At 46.7% G+C, this 22553-nt stretch overlaps 1 protein-coding gene and 1 long non-coding RNA gene across 8 annotated transcripts in view; one reads left to right on the top strand and one right to left on the bottom strand.

Annotated features, from left to right (window-relative positions):
• The window catches only part of LOC148000087 (uncharacterized), a 21026-nt gene extending 12702 nt beyond the window's left edge, over nucleotides 1–8324 (bottom strand). Inside the window, exon 1 of the long non-coding RNA XR_015641571.1 lies at nucleotides 8153–8324. This is a non-coding gene — a long non-coding RNA (uncharacterized LOC148000087). The remainder of the gene's footprint in view (nucleotides 1–8152) is intronic.
• On the top strand, nucleotides 4120–22553 carry LOC102549751 (uncharacterized). Of its 7 annotated transcripts, XR_015641568.1 has the most exons (6): nucleotides 4244–4414; nucleotides 7350–7581; nucleotides 8815–8924; nucleotides 9735–10116; nucleotides 17550–17731; nucleotides 21259–22553. XR_015641568.1 is itself a non-coding variant. In XM_087591829.1 (4 exons), exons 1-4 carry the CDS (start codon nucleotides 4267–4269, stop codon nucleotides 8821–8823), a joined length of 624 nt encoding a protein of 207 aa, XP_087447955.1. In that variant the 5' UTR covers nucleotides 4183–4266; the 3' UTR covers nucleotides 8824–8924. The 7 variants fall into 7 exon arrangements, 1 of the variants encoding a protein (XP_087447955.1); XR_015641565.1 differs by lacking the exon at nucleotides 7350–7581 and having other exon boundaries at nucleotides 4160–4414; XR_015641567.1 differs by lacking the exon at nucleotides 9735–10116 and having other exon boundaries at nucleotides 4273–4414.

Below are 22553 nucleotides of genomic sequence, written 5' to 3'. Positions count from 1 at the left end.
GACCGTGTGTTAATAATCTAGAAAGAATGTGAAGTGACAATGCTCAGTACTCATAAGCTATGTGTGGGGACAAGGGAACATGTGTGGGAAACAAGCAGTAGGACACTGCTAGCTGCTAGTAGGGTCTCACTGGTGCTAGAGGTGAGGTTATGCAGAGCGGCAACACAAACTGAGAGCAAAAGACTAGGAGAGCTTGGTCTCTTTGCCAAGCCGATGACAGAAGACGGTGCTGCCCAGTACAGCCCTGGAAGATGGGGACCTAGTAAGAGAACTGTAGCTTACTGTTGTCACCGTGGAGGGGGGCTATCAGGGGAATGAACTCGTTATAAGACAATTCTCGTTTTTTCTAATTTATAGTTGGATCTATTATATATCCACACATTTTTCTTTATTCTTGAGAATTTCCTATGTTTCCAATGAAATATGACCACACCCCATATCTCTTCTCCAACATCGGATTTTTTGTTTTGTTTTGTTTTTGATAACCAATAAGTCCAGGGGTACACAGGCATGAAGCCATCCACCGGAGCATAGAAAATCTTCCAGTGGCCACACCCTCCAAAAAAAAAAAAAAGATTCTTCTTCCTTTACGTCTCCTTAGTAAGGGGTGGGGCCTGGAGAGTAACTCCCCTCCCTTCTATGCCAGAATTTTGGTTGGCTTGATCGTGTGTAATTCTTTGCAGGTAACCTCAGAACAAAAGCTACTAGGCTTTGGGTAACAGATTTCTTCAGAACTAAAGGAGTTGGGGCTTCCCTGCCAGGCCATGCTCCCCATGTCTCTGGCCCCTTCAGGAAGGTCTGCATACCTTGGGGGTTACAGTAGTCAGTCAGCTGGTTGAGGGAGAATAACACAGAAGGGCCCAGGTCACAAAGTAAGCCCAGTCCTGAACCTGCGGAATAGCAGGTCTAGAAGCATCTGCTGGAGTGGGTGAGTGCCAAAGAAATGACAAGGTTTACAGTAGAAAATATGTCCTTCTTAGTACACCCAGAGGGAAACATTGTCACCAAGGAGGCTACATTTGTGACCAGAAACACTGAGGCCACATTGTGTTTAAGCAGCTTCCCACCAGCTGATAAAGACCACGTGTCTGTGTGTTTCTCTTCAACAGCTCTCTTCGAGGTCACTGGGCACCAGAAATGGAAACAGACATGGCAGTTGCTATACCGAAGCAGGTGGCAGGCTCTGTCCCTGGGGGAGGGGAAGACTCATTCATGTGGCCTAAGAGCTACAGCACTCTGAGCTGCTGGTGCTACTGGTGCTACTGGCACACACACACTCGCACACGTGCACACGTGTGTGCACACACACGCACGTAAGGCATGCACACATGCACTCGGGCACATACACATATACACACACGCACATATACACACACATGCATGCACACACACATACACAAACACATGCACATGCTCATGTGCACGCACACACGTACACATATATGGTGTTTGAAACATTCAGACTATTGTTCAGATAACAAACAAATAAGACGTGTGGAATGTTGAATGAAGGTGGTGGCCCTGGGACTGGGGAAATGACTCAATCCGTAAAGGGACCGCTGCACAACCAGCATGGGGACTTGAGTGAAAAGCTTAGTGTGGGAGCACATACCTCTAAGCCCAGTGAGAGTGGGAAGACAGGCTTATCCCTGAAGCCTGACAGCCAACCGGCCCAGCTGAATCAGTCAGCTTCGGGTTAATGAGAGACCATGTCCTGTTTGTTTGTTTGCTTGCTTGCTTGTGTGTGTGTTTGTTTGTTGAGACAGGGTTTCTCTGGGTACCCCTGACTGCCCTGGAGCTAATTCTGTAGACCAGGCTGGCCTCAAACTCAGAGATCTACCTGCCTCTGCCTCCCCAGAGGTGGGATTAAAGGCATGTGCCACCACCTCCCAGCAAGAAACCCTATCTTTAAAAAATATTCTATATTATATAATATATATATGCCAGGCTATATATCTATATATAAATACCATATATATACTGTGTATATATGTGTATATATATGTGTGTGTATATAAATATATGTATATGTATATGTACATGAGGTCTTTTTTTCTTTGTAATTCTGAGACTTGAACTCAGGATCTTTCACATACTAAGCAAGTAGTCTGTACTAAGCATCTCTCCAGTCCTATCTATAGTATATGTACAGAATACATAAATGGATGTGTACCTCACTCTCCTAGTGAATAGAAATGATTAGTGTACAGTTAGAAGGTACACACCACACCACACACAAGCTGTATACTGTGTGGAATCTATTATATATAAATGGATATGATATAAATACATCATATAATGTGTCTGTTCATATACTGGTTATTTTCATGCAAAATGGCCTGATTTAAAAGATGATACTGGGGGTTGGGGATTTAGCTCAGTGGTAGAGCGCTTGCCTAGCAAGCGCAAGGCCCTGGGTTCGGTCCCCAGCTCCGGAAAAAAAACAAAAAAAAGATGATACTGTAGGTTAATGTCCTGATTTACAACCGCTTGAGTTCTGGCAGAATTTCCCAGGACTGTGATGAAGCGGCCCTGAAAATCTGACAGCCCCCTCATGCCAGCTTTACCCTAATTGCAGTAAGTCCAATTAGAGGCAAATCAGATTTCCCCTTCATTTCATCTGATGAGGTATGCTGGAAAACCTCTGCCACCCTGACCAGGGTGAGGGGAGATGAGGCTGCAGAGAGAGGAGCCGTGAGAGGGGCCCCAAGAGGGAAGCCCTCCCGCCCTGAGTCCCAAGGCTGGTGACCTGGCTGTGTGGGGTACTCACAGCCTGCTCCTCCTCCTCTGACTTCCTGTTCTCTCTCCTCTAATAAAGCAACACTTCCTTCTATTCTTTGCTGTTTTCCTAGCATCCTTCTCTCCATGCAAGGCTGGACTTCCACACACGGGGTGTCCAGGGTTTATTGCTGACTTTGGTGAGAATGAGGCAGACATAGAAAAGTCACTTGATTCTATGTGCTTTCTCTTCCTCTGTCTCTCGTTTCAGAGCCTTTCACTAATAACACACACACACACACACACACACACACACGCACACACGCACGCACGCACGGCTACTCACACCTAGATGCAGGTGCCAGCACTGAAGGATGTAGGATGTTGGCCGCAGCCAGTATATGACACCAGGGCACAGATACCAGGGCTCTGGCTCCACGTGAAATGTGCCCTGACAAAGCCGCCTCTCCCTGCCCCTCAAGGTCACAGTGAGAGACTACGAAAGGGTGGAAAAGCACGGCTCAGAAAATGTGGGCCATAGGGACTTTCCTCCAGCGAGGAAGGAGAGAACAATGTTTGGCCTGGCACAGGTCGGCTGAACCCTACAGAGGAAGGAAGCATGGAGCAAGGGATACCCCAAACAGGCTGCCCCGGCTCTCCCCGCCAGAGGTTCTGGGAAAATGTGATAGGGAGGCAGCCGGAAAGCTGTGTGGGTCAGGAGATTCTCGCTAGGCCGTTTGATTTAGTTTCTCTGACAAACATTAACGTGTTTCCTCACAACCAAAAACTGCTCTGGAGCAGCCACTTTTTTTTTTCCTTGTTATGTAGCCCAGGCTAGCCTCAAACTCCCTATCCTCGAGCCTCAGTCTCCCACATGCTGGGATTACAGGCAGGAGCCACCACGCCCATCGTATTTAATCTCTTGCAAGTGAGACAAACGTTCTAAAATAAGTATTTCCTCGGCTGCAGAATCCATAAATAGCACAGGCCGAGGAATCCTCGTCTCTCCTCGAAAAATTATTTTAGAAGAACAAATGGGATCAATCCTCAAGTGCGCTGGCAAAGGCGGGGCTGTTGAGCATTGTGACGTGCTGAAGGACAGAACTAGCTTCCAAGAACTGTAGCAGCCACTTCCGAGGAGAGCATCTGTGGACATACCTCGCACCTCCACAACCGGAAGATTGTCCCTTCAATAAACCACCACCACCACCACCACACACCCTCGGCGCTTTACTCCTGGCTTGAAAACATTTTGGGTCGGAACGTGTTCTCAGATGGCATAACGTGTTCATGGTAGAATCGGCCCTGGAGAAACCCAGTTCAGACTTTACTCTTCTGGGTTGACTGATTCCCAGTCAGCGATGAGATTGCCATTTACCACATACCCAAGGGAGGTTCCCCGTTGTAGAGTTTAGTACTCCAGGTACAGACACTGCCTCCTGCCCCTTCTTAACGTTTCTCCCAACCTTGGCCTCCTGGCATCTTTTGGCAGCTGCCAGCCTACAAACCTGTCTTACCAGTTCTTAGGCAGCCAGCCATCTTTTCTGAATGCCTGAATCTCCAGCCCCTTACCTGGGAGTGGCCCCCAGGGACCTGTCTACTTGGGTGCTGGAGTACCACCCTGAAGTCCTGGCCTGGGAGAACTCGAGCACAAAGAAGCCATCGCCTGACCAGAGCTGTATAGAAACACCCTCAGGTAACACAGGCCCTTTGTAAGAAAGCCAAGCCCCTCCCAAGACAGACCTTTACCTCCCCAGCCTGGGAGCCTGAGGCCTGAAAGCCCAGCTGGAATTTTTTTTCTCCAGGTCAGATATCAACCCTCTCTGCTGCAGCCTGCTGCCCTGTTGCTGGTCCTTTCCCAGACAGAAAGGGGGAGTGCATGTGTGTCCCCACCAGCGGGGACCCAGTTATTCAGGGTCCCGAAGAGGCTTTCTACCTGTGGGCCAAAATGGGGGTGAAGAGAAGAAGGAGACCAAGCAAAAGTTCTGTTGTCAAGGTCTCGTTAATTGGGATGAACGTTACAGCTTTTAAGGCTTTCAGGTAGGGGGAGTGACCTTTGTGAAACATGAAGGAGGGGGAGAGGAGGGTATAGGCAGTGATAGCTGGAGGCAAAGAGGTCAGGCGATGAGGTCAGGTGGTGGAGACACCGGGTGTAGACTGAGGAGATAACTGGTATCTGTTCGAGCTGAGGCATCCCTTGAATGTTATCTTCCTGTGCTGTAAATTCATGGGAGAGGCTTTCATTCAACAATCTTAAGACTTAAGGCAGTCATCTTAGGGGTGAGTCTCTGTGGCCAAACAGCCCAGAGTCACCTAGTCACTTTGAGCCATGCAGTTCAAAAAGCGGCTAGGCCCAAATCCAATATGGCTCCGTGCACATGTGACTGGCCCTGTGATTCCAGCTTGCTCTTGATAACAGGCACCAGCAGAGGTTTTTTTCCTGATTCCCTTCACTACCAGCTTGGAATTAGCCAGTGAGAAGGAAGGGTGCCACAAGGCCTGGACTCTGATGTCACACTGACCCAACGCTGGAGTAAGCTGTGGCCCTGTAGACCTACAAGGGGAAAGGGGGCTAGAAGACAGACTTTCCAGGCTTCACTGCTCATGAACCCAAGATTCCTGGATCTGAGTGCAATTTACACACACACACACACACACACACACACACACACACACACACACACATACACATATATAATATATAGTATATATAATGTTTATTTTCTGTGTAAGAATGTTTTGCCTGCATATCCGTATACTATGGGTGTGCCTGATGCCCAAGGAAGCAAGAATAGGGAGTCAAGATTTCCTAGAACTAAAATTGCACACAGTTGTTAGCCACCGTGTGGCTGCTGGGACTAAAACCCAGGTCCTCTGGAAGGGCTATAAGTGCCCTTAACCACTGAGCCACCTCTCCAGTTCCCCAAAGTGTGTTTTTAAAAATTACACAAGATGCAAAAACACACTTCATTATTCTATTTCAGACTGTTTTCTTTGGTGGGGCAGTATTTCACCCAAGCACTCGATAGCCACGTAGCACATGGGTGGGGCTTGCGGCTCAGGGGTGAAGGTAATGCTGGATGTGGACGGGGTGCAGCAGGTGCCGGTCTGGACCTCAATTTTCAGTACTGATGTTTCTCCCTACTGTAGCAGGAGAACGCGCTGAGCTGAGGCACCAAGACTTTCAGTCCTGAGAACTTTCTGACCTGGGCTTCTTCTAGTAAACAGAGCATGCGTCTGAGAAGCCCAGAGGACAGATGTATAAGTTTCTTAGGGTCCCATGCCACATGAGCCAGCATTCTGCACTCTTTCCTCGGCCTGCCAGCCCATTCCCTGGCTTGGAAATGCCTTTCTTTTCTCAATAAGCTGTCTCTTATTCTCACGTTCTAACCGTGTGTCCCTACACGAGTGTAAGACCTTGGATCTGGGAGCCTAAAATCTGGTCCCCTTTGAACTCAGATCCATGGCTCTGCAAAGCTGGGCACGCTGTTTCTCACAGTCTGGGCTTGTTTTCTCTTTTCCATTTCCCTTCTTCCTGAAAATTGCTGGGATTTTTAGCTTGCCTGTTCCCTTGTTTTACTCTTAAATTTTAATTAAACTGTCATCAAGCTTCATTCTGAACCATTTTTAAATTTAGAACCCCCAAGAGGGAAACCCAGTTTTCTTCATTCTACCTCATGGACCCACGTGCTGCCTAGGAGGGCTGCCTCCAGACCTCACCACTGCTCAAGTGCAGCTGCCTCAGAGTCCTCCAGTAAAGCAGTCGCCCCCCCCCCCCCCCCCAGCCAGCTTCTGGCCCAGATCCCTTGTCCCAGGCTGTCCCCCACCCCCATGTGGCTCCAGTTCTACACCCTAAGCACTTCTCTGAATCTGGGCCACGGATGTTTATTTGTGGGGTGTGAATCCCCAGGAGAAACAAAGCTGCACATCCATGCCAATGTCCTCGTCAGCCTTGGATCCTGGGCTCAACTGTGTCCACAAAGCGCTCGTTGACTTGAGGTTGAGACAGGTGAAGGGCGGGCAGAAGAGACCAGCCTCACCTCAGATCCACAGCCTGCAGAGGAGGAAGCCTGAAGCACACTGTGGGTGGGTGTCAGATCTTGGCAGAGTATCCAGATGCCTCACAAAGCCAGTTTTCCCAGCTGGGCCTGGAATGGGGTCCACAGTGCCCCTCCAAATACGGCAGTCACTGGTTTTACCCAATCTTGGGACACTCTAGAGCCTATGCAGCCAAGTCAGTGGCTTTGACAATGAGAATCACTTCAGTCAGCACTCTTTCTAAGGCAAAGTGTAAAGAGGACAAGGTACCAGAGAGCCCAAATAGGGTGCGTTTCACAATTCCAGGGAGCCCCCTGTGGCGGGGGAGGGCCAGGAGAAGAGGAAGGCAGAGTCTTAGGAGAAGCAGCCCCCGGCTGGGCAGTAGCCACGCCCCTGCTCCCCAGTCTTAAGAATCGAGCCTGGCATCTGTCTACAAAGCCTCCTGTGCTCAGAGATAACAGGGCTGTGACTGCTGGTGACAGCTGTTCACTCGCCTTTCCAGAGAGGAAACTGACCCTGGGGCTGTAAAACTGTGATAGAAACTAACAGGAGATCTTTCCTCCCTGGACCCCTTTCCTGTTTATACGCTATAGTACACGTACAGCCGATGCGGAGAGAGGATGGAAGTGGTTGAGTCCTGTTAATGTTCTACGTACAGCATCACCAGCTGGTGGACGGGGCAGTGATCCAGAAAACCCACACTTACACGATCCAGGATTCCCCTTCCTCGAGCTGACCGTCCCACAAAATGGAAGTCTTTACAGCTGGAGTCAAATGTCACCTCATCTTTCCTTCCCAGGAGCTGACAGGATGGGTTTCAGGGAAGTGAGAGAGTGGTTTTGGAGATGAAGGGATTCTTAGCAGTGAATTTAACTGTAGCACAGACACTCCGACCCCTCCCCAGAGAAGCATCAGAGGTCTGGGGGGGGTGTGCTATAGATTCCAAGCAAGAGCCTTTCAGAAATTCACCGGCAAGCTCCCTATTGTAGCTGTTTCCATGAAGGGTTAAGTTTCTTCAACGCAGTGTCAGGAAAGACTGTCCACCAAGATACTACCAACCTTACAGAAGAAACAGACTTTCTAGACAACAGGAATCAAGACAGAAGAAGGGAAGAAGGGAGGAAGGAAGGAAGGAAAAAAGGAAGGAAAAAAGGAAGGAAGGAAAAAAGGAAGGAGAGAAAGAAGGAAGGAAGGAGGTAGTATAGAGTCATTTATCAATAAATAAAAGGATCAAAAGCAATTTCCACAGTGATAAGGATGCTAATTTGCCCAGGACTTAGCCTTGAAGCCCTCGCCCATCCTTAAGTTATCTACCTTCCATATTTACCAGCTCTCAAGGATGTTGCCTTTTGTGCTCAAAGACAGTGAGCCTCATGATGTGTATTCTCAGCCCTACCTTGGTACCATGCCTGAGGGTGGGCATCCTGGAGCCATCTGTGTCACCAGGAATGGCTCGGGAACTTCTGTCCCTGGCCCCTTAGAGGAGGCATGCTTGGGCTTCAGTTAGGCAGCCCCCTCCCCTTGGAGCAGACACAGCACAGAGCACACAAGGAGGAGGTGCTGTTGTAGCTACGGGAGTCATTGTCCTCGATTCCTGGCACGGAATCCCCAAGTCCATAACTTCCAGACAATAGAGAAAGCCTCTTCTGCCCTAATATGTCACCTTTGACCTAGTCCCTGGTGCAGAACTTCCGAATCCCGTGGGATGCCCTAGGCTATAGAAGCCTCTTTTGTCCCAGGGACCTTTTGCTGATCCGCTGTTGAGGCTGGTCACCCCGTGAAAATGTTCAGCCTCACCCCATATCTCACCCCATATCTCACCCCATATCCTCCAGCAAGTGAAGGGGACTGCAGACTGCCCTGATGGTTGGTTGTATCCTTATGATAGAGCCTCTGTAAAACAACATCCCCTCAATAGTGGGGCTTCAAGCGCTAGCTATGCATGCTGGGAGGATGTTGTACCCAATGGGACATGGAACCTTCCCATCCCTTCCTTCATACCTTGCCTTGTACCTCTCTTCAGTGTGTCTCTTCCTGAGTTGTATCCTTTTGCAATAGGTTGGGTGAGTCAGGAAAGCATTTCTGTGACCTCTGTGAAGACTTCTAGCAAAGGATGGATCCCAAAAGGATTGTGAGAGCCTTGGATTTGCAGCCAAATCAGACAGAGGGTAAGAGCAGCCTGGAAACACACTGTTTCTTCCCAAATCTAAAAGAGAAGGCAGTCCGGCAAAACTGAGATCCTTCTCGTTTGTTTGCATTTTATTTTATTTTATTTCTGTTATTGTTTTGGAGATGGGGTCCCAAATGGTCTAGGCTGGCTTTGAACTTTTCATGTGGCCAAGGTTAACTTTGAACTCATGATAGATACCCTTGGCTCCATTCCCCAAGTGCTTGGGACACAGGTATGCCCCCATCCCAGTTGGCAAAGCTAAGATCTACACCCATGGAATCTGATGCTATCACCAGATAGACATTGTCAGAACTGAATTACACTGTGTGACATCTAGCCGTTCACAGGAGATTGATGAATGTGAAGAGCCTAAATCTGGTCACAAAAAGAATCCTGTGTCCCGAGGTACAGGGGACAAAAACAGGCTTGGTGTCTCCTCCCTCTCAGACACTCAGCTAGAGTTCTTCTAGACCTGTGGCCAAGCAACATCTGTCTGGAGACCCTGAAGCTACATTCCATCAAACATTATCTAAAACAGGAGGCCCAGTGTAGGAGCCACCTGCTGGCAATCGCTCGACACTGGCCATTGGATGTGCTAAAATGTAAAAAGTGCACGTGTTTTTTGAAGGAAGTGTGAAATAAACTATGCAAAGCAGCTCCTTAACAATTTTAGCATCGACTATAGGTTAAACGGGGAATAATCTTCTTTTCCTAGTTAAATACATTGTTCACAGTATTCTTATTGTGGAACACATCTAGCATGAGCCTATCATCTTTTTAAAGATGTGTTTTACTTTTAATTATGGAGGCGACTAGGATGTGTATATAAGTGCAAGTGGCTGTGGGGTCCAGAAAAGGACATCACAGAGGAGGACGTCACAGAGGAGGACGTCACAGAGGAGGACGTCACAGAGGAGGACGCCACAGAGGAGGACATCACAGAGGAGGACGCCACAGAGGAGGACATCAGATCCCTGAAGTGACAGGCGGCTGTAAGACATTTGACAGGGGTACTGGGAACTGAACTCAAAATCTTTGCAAGAGCTCTACATGCTCTTTACCACTGAGTGATCTCTGCAGTCTTCAAGTCGCCATGTTTAAGAATACAGAACTGGAGGACATCCCTATTGGTGTGTTGTCATCACTACCATCTATCCACAGAACTTCCAAGGCCAACTCACTGTACCCAAGTAAGAAATAAGGCAGTCTGTCGGATGGTCTCTCGCTCTCGCTCTCGCTCTCGTTCTTCCCCCCCCTCTGCCCCCACGTTCATAATTACAAATTCTAGGGACCTCATATCTTAGGATGGGCTTTCTCTACCCATTCTTCCTTCCAAAAAACAAACAAACAAACAATCAAAACAAACAAAAAAAACCCGCAGAAATCACAGATCTCAGCAATCTTCAGTCTTTGTCCCAGTTTAACCTAAATTGTGAAAGCAAGAGTTGTTGGGTTCCGAGCGGCCCAGCTTTCTGGCTGCAGGGCGTCCCAGCCTAGAGCAGGTGTGGCAGCTACTCGGATTATTTGTTTTTCCAGGTCAGGTTGGCATATTGCTAGCCTAGAGCTCCGAGCAAATGTTTAAATTTCATTTTTCAGTCATCTGGCGTTCCTTTCCCCAGCATCAAAGGCAGGCCCCTGCATGCTGCCCTCCTAGATCCTCTGTCTTCGCCCGGGGCTGATGGGATACAAGAGATGGGAGGAGAAAGGAAGAGCTGGGCGGGTGCTTTACAGATCTTCCTAGGAGCCTCTCAGGCACATCATGTTCATCCTCCTCACTCTCTCTTTTCTGAGGGCTTGCTTTGCCCCAGCACTGAGTATTGGACTTGTTTATGCAGCTCATCAGTCTCGCGTTGTGGTTGCTATAGCAACCACCAGGGGTCAGTTTATAAAGGGGGAGGAAGTCCGCTTCGGGGGAGGCAGATTTCCAGCTTCTGTGCAAAGCACAGCAGAAAACAAAAGCCCAAATACCCCGGAGGAAACACGCGGGAAAAGCTTTCTAACAGCCCAAGCATCGTGCTGGGCCTGAAGAGTCTGGAATCACGGCCACATTTCTTCCCTGCAGAAAGACCATTCCAGAACAGCTGGTGGGAGCAAGAAAGCCTCACCCTTGCATTCCCCAGATTACTCTCTCTTTCCTTCTCCTCCTGCCCTTTGCCTTAATGGCCTAAAAGCATCTGTGAGTGAAGTCTCTGGCAAGCAATTACACGTTAACTGAAAACCAGAGGCTACAAATGCTGTTCCCTCCCTCTTCCTCATAGAGACAGAGGCAGCATGTCATTGGAAGCACAAAAGGTATCAAGGTCCAACCTTGACCTTAACTTGTCACGGCTTAGAGCTTGCTGGAAAGAAGGTGCCAGGATGCCCACCCAGCAGAGAAGTTTTAGCACTAATTTGCTTAGCTGATCAGACTTGGCAGATGAAAAGTTGAGAGGACCAACTAAATACGATTTTCAGAGAAAAGTGATAAAAGAAAATCTGAGTTCAGTTCGTTTCCACAGTTTATTTGGACAAAAAGAAGGTTCTAGATACATACAGGCAGCTCTCTAGTGGGAAGCTGATTCAGAAAGTCTCCAACAGACAGTTTCCTCAGACTACACTTAGAGCCGGAGAAAAGGAAACGACCTACAGAAACAACTTGCTTAACTGGAGTCAGCATCACACTGTAGTTGTGTTTGGCACTGTGTAGCCTCTGATTGGCTCGACTCCATTACTTGGTTATCAGAAAACACTGTTGGGTTAAGTTACAGCTAGCTTTCACATCAACCTAGGTTTCAGTTGACCATATATGGAGACTATCTTGGTCCAAATTTTAACATTTAAGAATGGAATCAGATTTGTGCCAAACTTACCAATTTAACACAGTGAGTTACATACAACACATAATAAAAATGAGTACATTTTTGTATGTGTCCAATACAATATTTGGGACATACATATGCCAAGGCTATACAACTTATTGGACTCTAGTCTAACTTCCTTTCTTACAACCATGAAATGTCAGGAACACATGAGATCTTTGTTCCAAGCACGGGAAACAGAGACTACCTTTTGGGGTATTCCAAATTCTTGCATCCTCCTGTTGACTTTGAACAAAATGGACAGACATGATTTACATATATGCAAATCACAAACCTTGTCGTGGATAGATGACATTAGTAATCTTTCCTCAGATCTTTGCAAATGCCACCCAAGTTGATTAAAAGTGCTTAGCACTGCATTTTCTGAGGGATCCGTTCTACTTTTTTATTAATAGTTTAAAAATCATTTGGATAATGGAGTTTTACCTTTCTTGACAGGTAATGTGTTTTATGGGCATGTGCTAAAGAATAAACTACTGCTTGAGCATCGTACTGGGGAAGTCTAAGTGAAGAACAGTGCCCTGTAGAACTGACAGTGTCTATAGCGTATAGTCTATAGTCTATAGTTCTTTGTGACATCCAAGCATATATGTTCTTACAATGTAGAGAATGATATTAGCACCTTCCAAAGTCACACTCTTCCCAGGCCTACCCTCCCTCCCTCCCTCCCTCCCTTTCTTTCTCCCTCCCTCCCTCCCTTACTTCTTTCCCTTTTTTTTTTTTTTGGTTCTTTTTTTCGGAGCTGGGGACCAAACCCAGGGCCTTGCGCTTCCTAGGCAAGCGCTCTGCCACTGAGCCAAATCCCCAACCCCCTTCTTTCCCTTTTTAAAGATGTTCTATTTTATTTTTGTGCCTGTCCATGTGTGCACATGCGCGTGCGAGTATGGGCACCTACAGAAGACCACAGAGAGCATCTGACTCCTGGAGCTGGAGTTGTAGGAGGTTGTCATCTGCCTGACATGGGTGCTTGGAACTGAACTCAGGTCCTCTCGAAGAACAATAAGTTCTTGGAGCCTCTCTCCAACCTGCCTTTCCCTGTTCTTGGTCTTCAAGTTTATTTTTGTTTTGCTTTGTTTGTTTCTAAGAGAGACAGGATTTCACTATGTAGCCCAGGTTGGCCCTGAAACTCACTATGTAGCCCAGGCTAGCCTTAAACTCATTGTCTGCTTCTGCCTCATCAGGCTTGCCTTCTCTCTGTATACTAAGAAATGCTGCCTGCTTCTTCACCGAGAAGACTGGCTCAGTGAGGATTTTAAAAATGTCGTAGGAAACCTAAATCATCAACCTCAATGCAGTAGGCCGCTGCAGCTCTACATCAGCTTTGATCCTACATCCACACAAGTAAGGCAAATAAATCCAGAAGTGCCAGAGTGTGAGCGTAGCATATGCAAGGCTTAGGCTCCGTCCTTAGTACCTAGATAAAAAACAACAACAACAACAAAAAAACCCACCCCACCCCCCAAAAAACAGAAATCAAGAACCACAAAGGTAATGAGAAGCCTCGATAATCTATCCTACCAGCGTCCTCACTCCCCCTTACTCCCAGTTCCACCCACCCCACCCACGGTGAACTCATACTGTATAGATTCTCACAGCTCTAATGCAGGGCTGGTAATCAGAGAAAAACTGTCAAGATAAACATAATGTGCAATCAAAACACTCCCACCTGATACTAACGCTGGAAGTGGGAATAGATTTTTTTTTTTCCACCAAGAAAACAAGGAGTGTTGTGTTCCAAGCTGAGGCTGTGGGTTCGAATTTCATCTGCCTGATCTGGTCAAAGCCCACCGGCTCTGTAGTTCCTCTGTGAACAGAGTGTAGCTGTGGGGGCCATGCTGTTAGCTGTTAGTCGTTCCTTGCCCCAGCTGAGGGGTGTGGTAAGAGCATCTGTAAACCACACAGAGCTGCTCAGACAAAGGGCAGGGAAGTATGAAATGGGATTATTTGTGCCATTCACTTCTCGAACAAGCAGCCTGATTCAGGAGTTGGGATCAGTTAAGTTTGGTCAAAAGCAGTTTGAAAGGATTTAAAAAAAACAAAACAAAACAAAACAAAACAAAAACCCCCAAAAACCCTGCTTTCACTTTTTTTTTAAGGAGCAATTCTTTTCTTCTTTTTTAAAAATCATTTGTTAATAAACCCTACATCTGAAGCTCAAGCTGTCAGACAGTGTCTATTTAACACCATCCGACAGCTGTTAAATGGGATAATCACCTGTTTATCCTCATGTTGCTAATTCAAATGCTAATTGCACTCCAGACTCTGGGCTTAGTCTCAAGCCAGACCAGGTGTGCTGCTCTGGGAGCGGCTGCTACTGGGCTATGGGTCTCCATGGATTCATTTCCAGTGACCAGATAAATCAGGGTAGTGCACGGGCACGCACATGTGAGCAGACGCACACTCATGCTCGGGCACACGTTGCTTATCCCCGTGAAAAATTTGATATGACCCAAATATCACGTTACACCGAGGTAAACAACCGTGGAATGTTGTATTCTGCAACCATTATAAGGGTGCTTATGAATCTGATTAAATAACGAGAAAATACTTGGTTTTGTTGAACGGGAAAAAGCAGTATGCAAAACTATTACATGCTAACAAATATGAACAGAAAAAAAAATGGGCAGGGCCATAGATCTCTGAGGATGTATTGTCTAGGGAGTAAGAGAAACCCTGGATCTCATCTCCAACAGAGGCAGGCAGGGCTGGAGGACTGTAGATACACAGAATAGTTATGAGACTAAAGATCAACGTTTTAAGTTATCAATGTAAAGTCTTGACTAAGGGGGATGGCTCAAGGGTAGGAGCATTTGCTGCAAAAGTGTGAGGATCTGAGTTCAAATTCTCAGCACCCATGTAAAGGCCTCTGTGACTGTGAGGTATGACCGCAGAGACATGACAGGCACAGACAGGAGGATTGCTGGGACTTACTGGCTACCAGCCTAGTTCCAGGTTCAATGAGAGACCCTGCCTGGGAGATGAGGGAATGTGATAGCTCAGGATACCAGACAGACTCCTCTGACCTCCACCCACACGTGGGTCCTAATACCCATGTGCGTACACACATATCCCCCAAATATAATAATAGTATAAATTAAAAATAGGAATAAAAAATTAAAAATAATATATTGACTAAAAACAAGGACAATTCTAAGCTCTGGAGATGTGTCCCCAGTTTCTGTTCTCGTGGAGATTGCATTCCGGAGGAAAGAGACAAAATCCAATAACTTCCTAAGAAAGGTGCAGTGTTAGCGACAACGGTCCTAAGGAAAGATGATCTCACAAAGGATTGTGGGTAGGAGGAACGAGGGACTCTACTTAATCTCAGATGGAAAATTAAACAAAGAGAAACACCAGAGAAAGTTGTAGATGGGGCTGGGCTTGGTGTGGTTAAAGAAGAGGCAGGAGGGAGCAGGAAGAGAAAGGGAGTTAGAAGCTGAGGTTGGAGATGGAACGAAGGGTGCCAAGGGAAGAACTTCAAGGGAGGTAGCACTTAGTGAAGACTCGGGTGCCGTAGGGGTTGGGATACAGGAGGATAGCATAGAGGTGGATGGAGGAGCTGGCACAGATGAACCTAACAGGGGGCAGGGAGGTCGAAAGACACACACACACACACACACACACACACACACACACACACTTATATTAAGTCTTGGATTTGGGACTGCAATAAGAAGTTCCACTTATTGAGCTGGGAATGGCAGGTGAAGAGTTTGTGGTGGAAAACGGTACATTTGATATATCTACCTTCTATCTATCACCATGGAGAAAACGTCAGGTTTGCAGCTCTGGAGTCAGGATCTCAGGGCTCTAGAATCAGGAGTGGTTTGCATAGTGAAGATTGTCATAGTTCATTTCACTCCACTGTAACAAAATACCTGAGGCTGGGTAATTTAATTATTGCTGTGACTCCAGAGGCTGAGAAGTCCAACCGGAAAGGACCCGACCTGCTAAGAGCCACCTGCCACACTACCCTAACATAGAGGGCAAAGGGCAAGACTGAAGATTTGTAAGAAATGTGAGAAAGGCTGAAGGAGTCAAGTCATAGCTAATGAACCTCCCTTAATAACAATAGTCACCCATTCATAAGGACAAAGCCATTGTAAGTTAATGGTCTCTTAAAAGTCCCACATCACAGGCTGGCTCAGTAGGTAAGGGCACTTGCTGCCAAGCCATACAACCTGAGTTTGGTCTTCAGAACCCGTGTGATGGAATAAGAGAATTAACTCTTGCCAGTTGTCCTCTGACCTCCACACATGTGGATTCCTGCATTTTACATGAATACATGCACAGAAAATCAACGGATTTTTTAAAACGTGTAAACAAAAAAAGGTCTACATCTCAGTGCATATACTGGACGTTAGCTTCCATCACAGCAGCTCTGCAGGATACACTTTAAGTACAGCAATGGCATTTAACGTAAGGAAATGATCTACAGAAAGCACACAGAGAGGAAAGACATCTCAGGACAGCATTACAGGGAATGCTCAGGATGAGACATCGAAACAGAAGGAAAGATAAGAGAATATGAGGCACATCAACACCAGGCCTAAGACAGGAGGAACTAAATGGCTTACTGAACCTTACTAAGAATGACTAAAGGTCACCCTTAGTAAAAGGAAATCACAACCAATGTTGGCCACTAGGTGGTCAGTACTTCCGGTGAGAGTAGGTTCAATGGTAAGCATGCAAAGGAGTTAGTGAGGGGCTGTGACCACAAAACCCTTGGTGAATGTCCCTGGGAGGAGAGCAAAGAGGTGGGCTGTAGTTGGTCTGATTGACCCAAGTGAAGAGCCTTCGGGGAAATGGTTTTTAAAGGTCTCGTTTGTTGCAACCTGGATCTGCCTCTTGAAGGGTTGGTGTCCAGCCTGTGGCGCTGTCAGAAGGGAAGCCTTTAGGTTATCTGTATCCTCAGAGGGGATGGTGGGATTCCAGCCAGTCTGATTTCCTTTCAAAGCTGATGTAGTGAGAGGTCTCCGTCTGCCACGCTCTCCCACCATGGTGGTGTGCTCTCTCCACACAGACTCAGATCAGCAGGGTTAAGCAGTTATGGGCTAAGGCCTCAGTGCTGTAACCTTTCTTATTTATAACTTGTTTTGCCCTGGGTAGTTATTTTCTGACTGTGTCCGGAAAATACTTTTTATATACCTTTTAAAGATTTATTTATTTATTATGTATATAGTATACTGCCTGCGTGCATTGCCTGCCTGGCAGAAGAGGGCACCAGATCTCATTACAGATGGTTCTGAGCCATCAGGTGGTTACTGGGAATCGAACTCAGGACTTTTGGTAGGACAGCCAGTACTCTTAACTTCTGAGCCATCTCTCCAGCCCCGCAAACACATTTTAAAACTGTGTCAGATTGATTAAGTAGAAAAGAATTTTTATAATACGGCGGAGGAGAGAGAGAAGAAAAAGATGGCAAAACATCCAGAAGGGGGTGCTCTAAAGAAAGTGGGGCTCAACCTCCCATGAGAGGAAAAAAAAGTAAAAGAAGAGAAGGCCAGAAGACCCAAGACAAACACTGGGGGCATGAGACATTTGATGGGCTGAAGAAAGTGGATCTTCCAGGATGGCTTTGATTTTCCTGGTGCGTCACAGACAAGCCCACCAGCAGGGCATTCTCAGCCTGGCCACAGCCCAGTGACAGCAGCCACACAGAACTAAGTGTCAATCAGCTTTATCTGGGGACACCAGCATTTGAATTTCTTGTCCTTTTTTGTTTGTTTGTTTGTAAACATTCTTCTTTTAATGTTCTGTTTCAGGCATTTTAAAGTGGAAACTCTGTTCACAGTTCATGGGCCATGTAAAGGCAGGTGCACACCAGCTCGCCCTAGAGGTCACAGTCTGCTGGCTCCATATTAGAGCAAAGCATACCAGACGTTTCTGTGATACTGAGAAGTGAGAGAGGGCCTTGGCCAGAGCCCACTCCCTTAGACAGCACGAGGTGAGTGGATGTAACACAGAGGACCTTCTAAAGCAGGAGGCAGAATAGTGGTGTGTCTTCTCCATTTCTCCTGCTGACAATGTTTTGTTTCTTCTCCATACTAGCATTTTCTAACACGTCTATAAAGATGATGGGTTAACTCTGACATTACATAGACAGAGGGGAAACAATCAGTGTGTTGTCTCCAGTTGACCCAGTCCTTCATGATGACCCAGGTGCTGCATACAAGAGCAGCTTTGTGGAGGAACGGAGGACCGTCTTCCCCCGAGCATGAAGTCCATCCCAGCCAGGACGTTGAAATTCCCAGACAGTAATGTACCACTGTTGGGATTAAGCAACATTATAAGCATGTCTTAATGATAGAAGTGAAATACAGAAGTAATAATGTTCTTTAAACAAAAAGAACACATCCGAATTATTATTATTATTATTATTATTATTATTATTATTATCATCATTATTATTATTATTTACATCATTTGGGGCTTTAAATGAGAAGGAATAAGTTAAAGTGCCTAAGAATGGAACCACAGGAAATCTCAGAGACAAAACTAAGGCAGTCGTGATTTCCTTGAAGAATAACCATGTTTATGCTGAAGATGAATTCAATTGTACAACCAAATGAAATTAACACAGTATCCGTCCGTGACCAATCTAGAGAATTCTCAAACGTTTAAGCCAGATCGATTTTGTTTCAAAAGCACCATAATTTCTCTAGTTCTTTTGTAAGATAGATACTGTTTTATTATTTTTTTCAGGCACATTTGCATGTCCTAACTTTTTTCTAGTCAGTAATTGAAATGGAGTCTAGTTACCTAAGTGAATAAAACAGACAAAATATTTGAAAGATCAATCGTCAGAACAGTACAGTGTTCTCTTTAGCCTATTGTCAGATGTGCACATCTGGGTTACACCGCTTTCCGGGTTAGATCTGTCTATACCGAGAGTCTGGTTTCTTCCAGGGCCGCCCTTGTGCCTGCCTCTGTGCACAGCTTTGAAAAGGGCTGTGCAGCGAGGAACACTGGGAAGAGTCAATGACTCTGTTTAAGGCAGCTTGGGGTACACAGGATCACATGATTTAGTGATGACCATCTGGGAAGGCATCCTTCCTGGCCATTCTGCTGACTAGATAGGTAAGCTATCTACCCTCCCAAACCTTCCGTCTAAACCCTACAATGGAGAAAACAGTTCTAGCATTCGGGACTGCTTAGGGAGTAACAGGTAGCATTGAAGAGCTCTCAGAAGGTGCCTGGGAGGGTAGATAAACTCAAATGGGCGCAGGTCCACAAGGCTCAACAGCCTCTGTACATCCCGGTGAAGGGACAAAGCAGGGCACTTGGCACACAGTCAACACTCAGTAAACATATGGAGGTTGATGAGTTAATTAGCTGGCTAATTAATCAATATAACCAAGGCCCTTCCATAAAAGAACAATACGCTCACAAAGCCAGCCTTCTGTGGAGGTTTTACAGTCTCCCCATTGAGTGAGTCATGTCTAGAGGGCCACGGATTACACAAGGAAGAGTGAAAAACGGAGCAGAGCCGGGGATGGGAGCTGCTGGAGGAAGCTGCTGTCTTCCATCTCGGCCTGGCTGCCCTTTCCTCCAGTTGGTGTCCCAGCCTCGCTTTGTCGGCTGCCCATGGAAGTCTGCATAAAAGGGAACCCAGCATTCCATAGGATTCCCACCGTCATCCTCCCACCTTTCCCGCTATTCTCCTACCCACACCCCTGCAGCAAGATGACTCAGATTGGGCAATAAATTCACAAGCTTTCCAGAAGCCGGGCACAGTGAAACAAGCCGGACTGCGTTCACAACAGTTGTGAGACCAAGGAGAGAGCATCACAAGTTCAAGGCCAGCTCGAACTACACATCGAGCTTCTGTCTAAAACAAGCAAATAAAACTTGTCAATCAACACACCTTCCAAACTGTTGAGAGGTGCCGATACAACTGGCCAATGTCAATGAACTCGGCAGCCTTCGGTAAGGTTGGTAGCACTACTGGGTCATAATCAAAATAAATGAGAATGGGAGTTGAATGCAAAGCAATGCGGATATTTAAGGAAAGGAACACGGGAAGCCACACAGAGAGGCAGAAGGAAAGGACAGTTGCTTCAGAGCCAAGTTAATGCAGGTCCTGGTATTGGGTCCCAGGCTACAGAGATGCTAGGTACCCATAGTTGTTGAGTATCTACTCTGCTGGTAGAGACATGAGTGTGTATGGTACTGGTTGGGCCAACAGGTAGACCGTACTGTGAAGACAACCATTCCCAGCCATATCCCGGGACCCACGTGAAGCTTCCTGTCAGAAGTCAGGCTGATTCTCCTGACACTCCTCACCACTCGTTCACACTGTCTCCTTGTCAATCCAGAACCCAAGCCCTGAGACACTGCAGCCCACGAGGCTGGAAATTACAGGCTTCCTTCACTTTCACACAGCCTTGTGGGTGTGTTCTGCACGCTCGCCGCTGAGTTGTATCGTCTCCCTTCTTGACTTCCTGGTACCAGTCTGGGACAGCCCAAGTCTGACTGTTGGTGGCCATGCCTTCCTCCTTCTTATGGTTCTCTCTCTGGTTATGAACTTGATTCTCATGACTATCGTTTAAAATGTATGAGTTATTCATTCAGAGATTGCGTAGTACACCAAAACCCAGAGAACGTGACAATCTAAAAGTCCAACTTCAAGTGAAAAAAACTTAAATATACCTTCTCTTAAGAAGTTAGACCTTCACAAACTCTAGAGAGTCCTTTGTTTGCTGGCGAAAGGTAGGTAGAAAGAAGGAGTAACCCAAGGACCTACAGGCAGACTAACGGATAAACACTGACACAGACTAACCAATGAACATTGACACACGCTCTTCTAAAAGAAGAAAGTCTGACTCATGTCACAATGTGATGTACCTTGAGAACATTCTTAAAAAAAACCAAAAAACCAAAACAAAAAACGCTAACCATTTGCTAAAGATCAAATGCTTTATGATTCTGCTTCTAAGAAAGAGACCTAAGGAGTCACCTCCGCAGAGATTGAAACAAAAAGACTGGGTTGCCGGGAATGGGAGAGTCGAATTGGGGGTTCACGGTTAATAGGTGCACACTTAGGAGTTTTGTGAGATTCTGAAGGTGGAGGGGCGATGGTGGTGCCTTAAGGTGTTGAATGGGCAGAATGCCGTCCAGCCGTGTATTTAATAATGGTGGGATTGGTTCATTCCGTGTTGTATTTGTTTAAACACAATTAAGAACAGACTTGCTAGACAGCAGAAGCCTCGGGGAGGGCACTACAAAACCCCATGCCTACCCATATTTGCCGTCATGACAAGAGGGCTTATCACTTTAAGTTTATTTTTATAAAATGAAGCTCTAATACTTCGTCTGTTTAAGAAGGACCTGGGACCTTCTGCTTGCTTCTCTGAACATCAGACAAAGTAGCCAAGGAAAGCCACAGTCAGGCTAGAGTAAGAACAAGGTCCGTTCTTTTTTTCGCCGACACTCATCATTCCTCTTCCTCCACCCCCTCTTCTCTCCACTCAGGACTGGCCGGGGGACCTTTCCTCTGCCCAGCGCCTGGGCTGATGTCGCTGGTGAGCCTCGGAAAGGAGCTTCCTCCTCCCCCGAGGACTACTTAACTGGCAGGTGGAATGAAAGGAGTTTTGTCTGAGATGTGTACTGTAAAATCCAGCTCACGTGGGAAGATCGTCGCGAATAAAGAGCTCCTGCTTGCATCTTGAAATGAAAGGGGGAACGTTCTCACCCTATCACCGGATAAACATGCACTTAACAGTTTCAGTCATTGTCCTCGAGAGTGCTTATGTATGCTAGCTAGCTAGGTACTAGAGAGAGTTTATCCCTTTAAACAGGAACCATGCCTACGACCGCCTGCTTCCTTTGTTACCTAAATGCTCTAGGTTATGGCCTTCTTTTGCTGTCCCTCATCCTGAATGATTAAATAAGGCTTCTCAAGTCAGAGTCTCCTCGGAAAACACTCTGAGGATCAGCACTCCGTAGTAAGGATGAGGACCCTTGGGTCTGCGGGTCTCAGGTGATTTAGCTGTGCTGTGGTACTTGGGAGCCTCGGGCTTAGATACAGTGCCCCTCTCTGCCACATTCCCCAGATGGTTCAGCATTGGGTATGGTATGAATTCACAATTCATGCTGATGTAAAAGGAAGCCCCAAGTGGCACAGCAGGCATCTGGCCTTGGAAACTGCTGCCATGTATTGGCGCTTGGTTCAGTTCCCCTGGGAGGTGCCTAAGGCCTCATTTCTCCCAGACACCTGCTTTAACCGTCCTCCCTGCAGGCCCCGCCCTTTATCTCTAGAGGAGAATAGGAGACTGTGATGCTTACCTTGTGAGGCTACAATGTTTCCATTAAGCAAACTCAGTGTAGTGACTAGATTTACGTCAGGTTGACACAAACTGGGGTTATCTGAAAAGCAGAAACCTCATTTGAAGAAAAAAAAAACCCGCCTCCGTAAGATCCAGCTGTAAGGCATTCTCTTAATTAGTGATGGATGGAGGAGGGCCCAGCCCACCGTGAGTGCTGCCTGGGCTGGTGGTCTTAGGTTCTAAAAGAAAGCAGGCTAAGTAAGCCAGGATGAGCAAGCCAGTAAGCAGCACTCCTCCCCGGCCTCTGTATCAGCTCCTGCCTCCAGGCTCCATCCCTGCTTGAGTTCCTGTCCTGACTTCCTTTAATAATTGACAGTGATTTAGAAGTGTAAGCCAAGTTAAACCCTTTCCTCCCCAACTTGCCTTTTGTCATGGTGTTTCATCGAAGCAACAGAAACCTTAGCTAGGTTGTTCAGTAAAAATATTTGCATTCTGTGTCCA

Source organism: Rattus norvegicus, chromosome 17, assembly GCF_021556685.1.
Source record: "Rattus norvegicus strain SHRSP/BbbUtx chromosome 17, alternate assembly SHRSP_T2T, whole genome shotgun sequence".
NCBI classification, from domain to species: domain Eukaryota; kingdom Metazoa; phylum Chordata; class Mammalia; order Rodentia; family Muridae; genus Rattus; species Rattus norvegicus.
Note: the sequence above shows the minus strand (reverse complement) of the source record. Positions and strands in the feature narration are given on the sequence as shown.

Bases quoted from the DNA above. Each gene is read 5' to 3' on its own strand.
- LOC102549751 (XM_087591829.1), top strand. From the start codon at position 4,267: ATGCCTGAATCTCCAGCCCCTTACCTGGGAGTGGCCCCCAGGGACCTG. The intron at 4,415-4,523 runs GTAACACAGGCC...TTTTTTCTCCAG, and splicing joins CTGTATAGAAACACCCTCAG to GTCAGATATCAACCCTCTCT. The intron at 4,759-7,349 runs GTAGGGGGAGTG...TATACGCTATAG, and splicing joins ACAGCTTTTAAGGCTTTCAG to TACACGTACAGCCGATGCGG.